Source organism: Phoxinus phoxinus (genome assembly GCF_949152265.1).
Source record: "Phoxinus phoxinus genome assembly, chromosome: 19".
NCBI classification, from domain to species: domain Eukaryota; kingdom Metazoa; phylum Chordata; class Actinopteri; order Cypriniformes; family Leuciscidae; genus Phoxinus; species Phoxinus phoxinus.
Window position 1 is genome coordinate 1,080,675 of NC_136894.1, and position 11,109 is coordinate 1,091,783.

The following is an 11,109-nucleotide window of genomic DNA, read 5'->3' on the forward strand; positions in this document are numbered from 1 at the left end:
ATTTTGTCTACTTAAACAGCTACAGTGACAAGATAAAATGGTGGTGGTGGTGGTGGTGGTGGTGGGGGGGGGGGGTGTATGGTATGAAGAATTGTTACAATATCATGATCGCTTGAACAATAATGATAGGAATGTAAAATTGTGCATGGAACATTCCAATTAACTTTTTAGATCTAACCATTTCTAATGGTAAAGATGGGAAGATCCATAAAACCGTGTATCGTAAAACAACAGATAGGAACACTGTTAAAAGCAGATAGCTTCAGTCTAAATTTTCTCAAAAACAATATACCTTTTGTCCAGTTCCAACGTCTTAGACGTATTTGTGATACCGATATGAATATGAAGTGCAAGCTAAAGTAATTTTTACAAAGGGGCTATCAACAGAAATTGTAAATAATGCTTACAGGAAAGCCCAGTCTATCCCTAGATCAGAGCTACTCCAGAAGAAGAGGAAACCCTCCTGTTTATTTTGTGACAGAATATAGCTCTTTGGCCAATCCCATAAGAAGGATTTTACACTCAGATTGGAATCTTATCAAGAGTGACCCTGTGCTTAGAGAAGTGTTTTCTGCACCTCCAAAAACTAGCTTCAGGATTTCCCCCATTACGCGATAGGCTGGTACGTATCATCTTCCTGCCGAAAAACAGATTACTTGGCTGTACAGACCAAAGGTGAGTCTTGGAATCACTGTTCCAATATTAAAGTATGCAAACAATTCTGTAATTTCAAGACAAATAAGATGTATGACATAAAAGCATTCATTAATTGCAATAGTACTTTTGTGGTATACGGGTTATCATGTAAATGTTGATGCTTTTATGTAGGCCGGACCAAGAGACGTCTCAAAGAGTATCGGAGCATAAAAATGCCATTAGAAAAGCTCATTTGGATTATCCTATGGCAAAACACTTCCAAAATGTGCACAACAGCAATTCAGAAGGCCTTGAGGGTTTAGAAACGATCAAAAAAAATATTCGGCGTGGTGACCGATTAAAGTTACTTTTACAGAGAGAAACTTTCTATACAAATTACAGGCCACAGTTTACACTGAAGAAATAGATTTCAGTCCTTTTTTTGGTGATCATTTTTTTCTGTATATACATTTGTTTTGAGATTTAATTCGCGATGTGGCCATCTAGTGGACTCTCTTTGTATGTGTATGTATTATTTTGGCATGCTTCAGTGGAAACTTGCCATGTCACTCAGGTCGGTGTTTCTAGTTAGCACACAAAAGGGGGAATTGTTTGCTTGGAAAGCACACCCTGATGAAGGCTGTTTGCGCTGCTACGCGTGGGTTGCTTCTCCCTATGTCTTTTAATTTTTCTATTATGAATTAGCCAGTAAAATAAAGGCTTTTTAAATAATTTTGAAGAAGAGTGGCTTGGATTTTCTCTTTTCTACATTTATTTGAATTCCCGACCCCAAAGAGCCCCTTCAAACATCTGACTGGACACTCTCTTGTATTCATAAACACCGGACCATCTTCAGTCACGACGGTCTCTCGTGCATCTGGACAGACGAGGTCAGACTCCGCGGCTCCTGCCTCATTTACATCATTAATCATCCCAATGCTCTGATTAATAACAGCTTTATCAAAGCACTGGATCAGCATCAGTTTGAGGAAGTAATGTCAAAGCCATGATGATGATGTTTGCACGACTGAATAATAGTGCTTATGGTCTTTTCAGTGATGTTTCACACTCTTGCAATACCGATCAAAAGTTCGGGGTCCGTAAGTATGAGTTCAATTGATGAAAAAGTCACTTAAAGAAAGACATTAATAATGTCACAGAAGATTTCTACTTCAAATAAGTAATCTTATTTTGAACAGAATACTGAATTTTTTTTATTATGATTTCTACTGTTCAACTGCTTTGTTTCAACATTGATAATAATCATAAATGTGTCTTGAGCATCAGATCATCATATTATAGTGATTTCTGAAGGATCATGTGACACTGAAGACTGGAGTAATGATGATAAATTCAGCTTTGATCACAGGAATAAATTACACTTTACTGTATATTCACATAGAAAACAACTGTTTTAAATGACTATATCTTTTCACAATATTACTGTTTTTACAGTATGTTTGATAAAATAAATGCAACCTTGGTGAGCAGAAGAGACATTGATAATCTTTCTGACCCTAAACTTTGAACGGTAGTAGAAGCTTTTTAATTGTCACACTACATTTTTGCCATGCCATATGAACATCCAGTCAGTAACTACACTGATTTACATTTAACTTCAAGTGAACAAAGCTTAATTTTAGAGATGGACACCATTGAAAGTAATTTCAGTTTTCAAATCGGTAAGTAGATGTTTATTCAGTCAGATCTCAGAGTGTTTCAAAACCAGTAACTCCAGAGTTGGAGAATCTTTTTGAACAATTCATAAGAATCGTCATTTGCTTCTGCATCTGATACACTTTCCTATGTACTGTAATAAATAATTCCTAATTCAACTTTAAAATGTCAAAATTACCTAATTTCTGATGTGGAAAAGACAAATGTCCATGTTATTTGTTAAATACCCCTTTTGGATAGTACTTTTTTTCTAAAACATCAAAATAAAAGATACTTTTTACAAATTCATCCACACACAATTTGCATTTTGGAATTATTTTATTGGTCATGTAACTTCAGCTTGGCGACTCGCTGCCGTGTGTTAGTCCACAGCACCGTAACGCTACAAACTCCTCCAATGAAACAGCAGCTGGAATGATTGACAGATCTGTGATGTTTTCTCATCCATGAAGCTGTCAGTCATATGTTGAGAACTGGTCATAAGAGGAAAACCCCTCTCTTGTCCACCGACTGGCCATCACAAGCTAGCAGCCAGTAGCGTAGGGGTAGAGATAAGTCAGTCTCCACTGCGTTCGGCTCGGCTCAGACGCGCTCCAGGTCTTTGTACCTCTTGCGCAGGACAGACACGTGGTCCTTAAAGAGCACTGGGTCCAGGCGAAACTGAGAGTGCATTAGAGGCATGTACCCGAACCAGCTCGCGAAGGTGTTGACACACTCCTGCCTCTGGGTAAAGTGCTCCGGGTTCGCCCACGGCGCCATCTTCGTGCCCTTTGAAGGAGACAGAAAATAAGATGTTAAAAACATAGACTTTAAGGGCAAGTCTATACTAATCCCGAAACATGTGAAAACACATATTTTCTCTATGTTTTGGCCTACCGTTAGTAAAGTGTTTTAAGTGTGGATGAAAACACTAGTGTGGGCAGAGCGTTGAATTGAAATTAATACGCCATTTTTCAAAAGTGTCCGGATTAATGTAGACGTAGCCGAAGAGCCAGGGGGTGTAAACTTTTGAAAAGGATGATGATGATGTGTACATTTTTCATTTTTAGTGCTGTCGTTCAGAAAATATTTATGTTTCCCAGAAGACAAACCCAAAGAATGTGCTTGACCTGGATGATTTTTACTTGATGAACAGCGGACAGATTAATAACAAATATCAAAACATTCATACAGACAAATATAAAAAAAAACAGTCGTGGATCATCCGGTTAATGACACACAGTCGCTCCAGCGGGAGTTCTTCTCTATATCAGTGTCAGTGTTTCTGAACTCCTGAACGCCTCCATTGTAGTCTTGAGTTTCTTCCGGGAACGAACACGTCACAATATTCCTCATTATAATAATTAATGCGCAGAATAAAGGGGCGGGGCCTGGTTGAGTTAGTTAGTAGTGTGTTAAACTGGCGGTTATGGTAAGGGGCGGGACATTTCCCAAACACACTCGAAGCGCTCGACCAATCACAACACACTGCTCCAGCCGACCAATCAGAGCACAGTGTGCTTTTCAGAAGGAGCTAAAAGGGGGCGTTTCCCAAAAGCATTGTTAGCCAACTATGGTCGCAAGTTATGTCGTTATCCCGAAACGAACATTCGTAAAGAGCATCGCAGAGTTGTGTGTTTGCGCAGATCTCGAGCTGTGGTTAAAAGCAGAGTTTCTTGTTTGCATGACATGTGGACTCTTGAGAGAATCTTGAGCAAAATAAGCAAGCTGACATTCAGTGCAATCTGTGTCTTTTATTTAGAATACATACAAATGTCATTTACGTCTTTTAGTTTGTCAAGAGATTTAAAGCACAGTTTTTGAAGAGTGCGCATGTGTGAACGAGCTCGAGTGTAAGAACGAGTCTATGAGTGAGTCTGGAAATAAAGCAAAATAACTGAGAAAAATAAGAAATATTCCTCAGATGTCATGTCTGTCATTTATAGCAAAACATAGAGCATTAATTCGATCTCAAACAGATTCATTAACAGTAGTTATTACTCCACCATGCTTGTGACATCATTAACCAACGTGGTTGAACGCCCACTTTGCGACAGTAAGGTTTCGGGAAACAGTCGTGACTAGCAAGTTGATTTCTTCAACGATGCATCTTACTACAGTAGTGAAGCAGCGAGTTACGGCGTTGTACGGGGAACACAGTCTTCGCAACAATGGAGAATATGAGGAAAATAATCAACATTCAAACCTGTTCTAGTCGAGCCTGAAAACACCAACAAGTATAATATGGTTTCTTTTACAAGTGTATATAAACTTTTAAACTGGTTAATTTGTGTAAATTCTGTTATACAACTTAAAAAATAAAGTGCAATTTTTTTGATCCCTCTTTGTTAAAATGATGAACATCTGGCATGTTCTGCAAAGGCTGTGTAAAGTTGAGCTGTAAGTACACACTGTTGGCTCGGGCCTCACCTGCAGGGTCGGCATCTCTTTATACTGCTTTCTCTGCGCCACTTTAATCGGAGGCATGTGTGTCACAGAGGAGACCAGGAAATTCATCAGGATATCCTCACAGTTAGCGGTGCGATCCACCAGCGCACGCAGAGAGGAGGGCAGGTAGTGAGAGAACAGGTGATGGTAGTACCTGTGAGACAGAAGCATCAGCACATGATCGAGAGTCTGCGCTGATCACGTTAAGCTGATGAAGCCGGAGAGACTTCCAGAGCCCTATTTTAAGGATCTAAGCGCATGGTCTAAAGCAGGGGTCACCAAACTCGGTCCTGGAGGGCCGCTGTCCTGCAGAGTTTAGCTCCAACTAGGTAATTTGGATTATCCTATGGCAAAACACTTCCAAAATGTGCACAACAGCAATCCAGAAAGCCATTTAGAAACGATAAAAAAAAATATTCGGCGTGGTGGCCGATTAAAGTTACTTTTACAGAGAGAAACTTTCTATATATACGATTTACAGGCCACAGTTTACCCTGAAGAAATAGATTTCAGTCCTTTTTTTGGTGATCATTTTTTTCTGTATAGACATTTGTTTTGAGATTTAATTCGCAATGTGGCCATCTAGTGGACTAAACTCTAAACTCTGCAGGACAGCGGCCCTCCAGGACCGAGTTTGCTGACCCCTGGTCTAAAGCGCACGACTCAAGTGCACTTAGGTCGTGTCCGAATCCACTTTTGCTAGTTTAACGACGGGACAAATGGTCAGCGGTCCCGGCGCTGGTCTAAAAGTGTCGTCTCTATTCTCTTAATGAGTAACTGGTGTGTTTTGAGCGTAACGTGCGTTAAACCAATCAGAGTCTCATCTCTCATTCCCTTTAACTGCCAGTTGCGCTTGCGTCATGGCGGATTCGCTATTTACATGACGGAATTTGATCGTGGAAAACTGAACGCTTCTCTAGCGAGGAAACAGATCTGCTCATGCGTGAGGTTTAAGCTGTGTGTGTGTGTGTGTGTGTGTGTGTGAGGTTAAAGCTGTGTGTGTGTGTGTGAGGTTAAAACTGTGTGTGTGTGAGGTTAAAACTGTGTGTGTGTGTGTGTGTGTGTGTGTGAGAGGTTAAAACTGTGTGTGTGTGTGTGTGTGTGTGAGGTTAAAGCTGTGTGTGTGTGTGTGTGTGTGTGTGTGTGAGAGAGGTTAAAACTGTGTGTGTGTGAGGTTAAAGCTGTGTGTGTGTGTGTGTGTGAGAGGTTAAAACTGTGTGTGTGTGTGTGTGTGTGTGTGTGAGGTTAAAGCATAAACAGACCATCTACGGGAGCCGGATTCCACCATATCTTTATGTACAATAATAATATTTTACATTGTAATCCTTTTATTTTTTTATATTTGGCATGTTTGTGTGCTGCTGCGTGTCCCTGTGTGTGTAATAAGTTAAATGTGAACACGCTCTTTATATAACAAACAAAAATACTGCGCCATTGGCTTTAGAGCAGGGTTCAGTTGGTCAACGGCTCAGCCTATTTCTGTTCCTCAAAATAGCAACGATCCAATACTGCGCCTGAACACACTCGTTCTCAGACCAGCAGCTCATGGATGCACAGATGGACGCAAATGCATTTGCTTTTTAAAAAACGTGGCGCAGGACATGAAAATGAAAACTGCGTCGGGCTGACACTAGCATAGCACACTTGCGTCGCGCCTGGCGCTGCATTGCGCGGGTCCATGGTAGACCCCACAGTTAGGATGTGTCCGCTGTGTCGATTACCTGTGATAAAACGCGGCTCCGGTGAGGACGATGGAGTACTCGTTGGTCCATTTAGAGGTGTAACCCCAGGCTTTCTTTACAGGGTCCCAGAAATGGCTCCTGGGAGGATAGCCGACAATCCTCTCGGGGAAACTCCGCCACACATGGAAAGCAAAATTGATCTGTAGAGTCAGATTAGAGAGGAAAAACATGTGTAATCTGAAGTCACATTATAAAGTTGTCTTTAACTGTGCCACTGTAAGAACATGTAATTGAATACCTTTATTGTCACTATATAGCCAATTATAAAAGTAATTGTTTACCACTGTAAACATTCTAAAATTATAATTGCTCTAAAGCTGTAATTGCACTGTAAATCATCATAATGGTGATCGTGTTCCTTTGCTTGGGATCTTGGACCTTGTTTATTCATATCCAAATTGAATCCAGCCGAGTCAGAAGTGTGGCAAATGAAAACATTTGTTAAAACGATGACAAGTTAGAATAAAAAATATGCTAATTGGCGGATTTTCATATTCTTGACAATGAAGATTTAAGGTTAGCATTATTTAAGCATGAAGATTTATTAATAACTTATTTCAAATGAATAACTGTTTGTAGATGAATCTTTCACAACAGTGATTCATCTTTAAAAGATTTGACATCATCTTGCAAAACAAAAATGTTTTTCTTATTTTTTTTCTTATAATACACTTTTAAAATAAGTATTTATTATGGAAATAATACTTTAAAAGAATATTCCCAAGTGCGAACTAAATGTAATGTTTGCAGACACTTAATTGCATGTTAATTTCAATGAAATATAAATGCACTTAATGATGCAGAGACTAAAAACACAATAACGGTGACACGCAACAAAAAATATAAATTAATATATTCATGCTGTGTGCACATGCACTTTAATAATACAGTGTGATATTGTTTGTTTATAGTAATTTTAGTTTTTAACAGCACTGTAAACGCGTTTTTTTTTAACTTAAAAACTTCTGAAAATTTCTGAGAGTGCCGTTACGTACAAGAGAAGTCCTACTCTGAAAGTATTAACCTGGAATATACTGTAATTTCACAGTAAAATCTCGAACAGTGTGTGATGAAGAGGCAGACTCACCTCGCTGGTCAACAGCACCGTGTCCTCATCCAGACTCAACACCGCCTCCGTCTCAATCGCTGCGTGTGGAAGAAATCGACTGCTCGTCTGCGAACACAGAGAAAAGAGCTGAGAGAGAGAGAGGGGGGGGGGGAGAGAGAGAGAGAGAGGGGGAGAGAGGGAGAGAGAGGGGAGAGAGAGAAAGAAAGAGAGACACAGACACAGACAGAGAGAGAGAGGGGGGGGGGAGAGAGAGAGAGAGGGGGAGAGAGGGAGAGAGAGAAAGAAAGAGAGACACAGACAGAGAGAGAGAGAGGGGGGGGGAGAGAGAGAGAGGGGAGAGAGAGAAAGAAAGAGAGACACAGACAGACAGACAGACAGAGAGAGAGAGAGGGGGGGGGGAGAGAGAGGGGGGGGGGGAGAGAGGGGGGGGGAGAGAGAGGGGGGGAGAGAGAGAGAGAGAGAGAGAGGGGAGAGAGAGAAAGAAAGAGAGACAGACAGACAGACAGACAGAGAGAGAGAGGGGGGGGAGAGAGAGAGGGGGGAGAGAGAGAGGGGGGGGGAGAGAGAGAGAGAGAGAGAGAGAGAGAGAGAGGGGAGAGAGAGAAAGAAAGAAAGAGAGACACAGACAGACAGAGAGAGAGAGAGAGAGAGAGAGAGGGGAGAGAGAGAAAGAAAGAAAGAGAGACACAGACAGACAGAGAGAGAGAGAGAGAGGGGAGAGAGAGAAAGAAAGAAAGAGAGACACAGACAGACAGAGAGAGAGAGAGAGAGAGAGAGAGGAGAGAGAGAAAGAAAGAGAGACACAGACAGACAGAGAGAGAGACTGCATTCTCGCTTCAATACTCACTTTCCTTCTGCCGTCTGTGACGATGAGCGGCACTGGCATCGGCGGCCATTTACTGCGCTGAGGGAGCGACTTCTCACTGTTCCACAGGATGATGATCTGAGCAAGAACACACACACACACACACTCTCACTATCACAGCATGCGCACCTGGCTGATGCTCCTGTTGGCTTTTGACTGGCCAACTACTTAAAAGGGAGAGTTCACCCAAAAATGAAATTTACTCACCCTGAAGTCATCCTATCTGTATTTGACATTCTTCTGTCAGACGAACACAATCAGAGTTATAAATGTCCTGGCTCTTCCAGGCTTTATAATGGGAGTGAATGGCTGTATGTCTTTGGAAGTGATTAAAGTGCTCCACAGGCTCTGCGCGGGTTAATAAAGGCCTTCTGAAGTGAAGCGATACGTCCGTGTAAGAACAAGATCCACATTTAAAACTTTATAGACTAAAATAACTAGCTTACGGCCGTACGCACGTATCGATTTACGCCAAAAAAGAACCGCGAGAGCCGCCATTACGTTGTGCGTCGGGTCAAGTGTTTCTCTTTTGGCGTAAATCGATGCGTGCGTACGGCCGTAAGCTAGTTATTTTAGTCTATAAAGTTTGAAACTTGTCCTCAGAAGGCCTTTATTAACCCCCGCAGAGAACTTTAATCACGGATGGATGCGCTTTGATGGACTTACAAAGACATTCACTGCCATTATAAAGCTTGGAAGAGCCAGGACATTTTTTTAATATAACTCTTCGTCTAAAGAGAAGAATGTCATATACACCTGATGACTGAGGCTGAGTAAACCATGGGCTCAGTGAACTATCCCTTTAATAATCAATGTGGATCTGCATTAATATCACGAGCAAATGTTCTTCATCAGTGGTGCAATAGGAAGACAGCTTAAGTTTGTAAAGATCAGTAACACTGACCTGTGAGCAATATTTGGATTTGGAGACGACCTGAAGGAGCTTCATGATTGGCTGAGACTGGGAGAGCAGAGGTGAGGTGGCATGAATGACCGCGGTGAACTCCTGACCTGGGCTGATCCCTACAGAGGACAGACAGAGAGTGAGCGTACTTAACTTTAGGACACGTCCCAAATCGCATACTTCCTTACTATATAGCAGGCGAAAAACTGCATGTGACAAAAGAAGTAAAAAGTTCCCGGTGACCTTTTACTTCCGGGGAGATTCTGAAGTGTGCATATGATGGACAACATTCATACGGCTGCACGATTGTGACAATCATAATTGTCGATTATTCCCTTGAAATTGTAATTGCGATTATCTTAATTTACATTGAATGATGTTTTGAATAGCTTTATGCCATTGTTTGAAGCGGCTACATGCCATATTGTTGTAATATCAAAATAAAGAAGCTGAAAACACTCTTCCTGAAAAACTTGTATTGCTTTTCTCTAGAGCCTCAAATGTCAATTATCGGTATATAAAAAAATATTTAAAGAAACCAAAGTAAAAATATGCATGGTATTATAATGTTATACTAAAACTAAAATTAAACAATGGGGAAAAAAAACCTTAAGATAAGATAAACTGTAGAGAACGAACACACATCTTAAGCACACAGAATAATGTAAATTTTTTCTAATTGCGCCTTTGAATGATTATATAATTGTGCAATCCGTAATTGTAATTCGATTAATTGTGCAGCCCTAATTCATACTATATGGAACATACTTTTTTATGGGTCACAAAGTAAGAACTTATTCAAAAGAAGTACCTACTCTGCCTATGCATACACTCTAAAAAATGCTGGGTTGTTTCAACCCAATTTTGGGTCAAATATGGACAAACCCATCTGTTGGGTTACATTTTTAAATTACATTTTTAACCCAACATTTGGGTTTGTCCATATTTGACCCAAAATTGGGTTGAAACAACCCAGCATTTTTTAGAGTGTACTATATGCACACTAGATTCTCTAATGATGGGTTTGATTCCCAGGGAAACCAAGAACTGATAAGAATGTACCTTGAAATGCAATGTAAGTCGCTTTGGATAAAAGCATAAAAGCTTCTGCCAAATGCATAAATGTAATGACTGCTTAGCTGGCATGTAGTTGCGAAGTAACTTATAGTGAGTAGAATGTCTAAAGTGGATATTGGAATAATGTATTACTGAAATTGCTAGTAAATTTCAGAAGCAGCAAGTCACACATTGCATTAAACATACATTTTTAAAATAACAGTATTTTCAATAATATTAGTTTTATTTGGAGAAGCCTCTCCAGCGCGCTCACCCAGGCTGTGGTAGTAGAAGGGGTAGTGCGCCAGGTGCGTGGAGTACTCGGGCAGAACCAGCAGCCCTCCAGGTAAGGCGTTCCACATGAACTTATTTCTGGAGATGTGCGAGTAAACGCGGTCCTTTATGATCTGACAGACAGAATAACAGCAGCGTTACATATAACGGTGACACTTTACAATAACACCGTGTCCTAACTACACGCGACGCGACGCCGCGACACGCGATAAAAGGTATATTTTCCATGTTAATCAGAGTTTTTGTCCTAACCAGACGCGACGGCGACACGCGAAGTTTCTAATTTAGAAACGGTTCCTATTTCTGCGACGTCGCGGCTGACAGATCCGCCCACACAGAGATCTCATTGAATAAACTGATTGTCATATAAAGAGATTACACTGGTTATGAGTACACATTATTTATTTTTAGTTAAAAATAGGTCACTGTGCCACAAGCG

At 40.7% G+C, this 11,109-nt stretch overlaps 1 protein-coding gene across 2 annotated transcripts in view; it reads right to left on the bottom strand.

The window, feature by feature from the left end:
- Positions 1–2,615: 2,615 nt before the first annotated feature.
- Positions 2,616–11,109, bottom strand: part of ext1c (exostoses (multiple) 1c) — a 73,815-nt gene continuing 65,321 nt past the window's right edge. For both annotated transcript variants that reach the window (XM_079590555.1, XM_079590556.1), the window contains exons 7-13: positions 10,651–10,783; positions 9,321–9,439; positions 8,399–8,494; positions 7,570–7,656; positions 6,462–6,622; positions 4,723–4,894; positions 2,616–3,081 (exon numbers count right to left, since the gene is read on the bottom strand). In XM_079590555.1, coding sequence (XP_079446681.1) covers positions 2,896–3,081; positions 4,723–4,894; positions 6,462–6,622; positions 7,570–7,656; positions 8,399–8,494; positions 9,321–9,439; positions 10,651–10,783 — 954 coding nt within the window. In that variant the 3' untranslated portion in view covers positions 2,616–2,895. The remainder of the gene's footprint in view (positions 3,082–4,722; positions 4,895–6,461; positions 6,623–7,569; positions 7,657–8,398; positions 8,495–9,320; positions 9,440–10,650; positions 10,784–11,109) is intronic.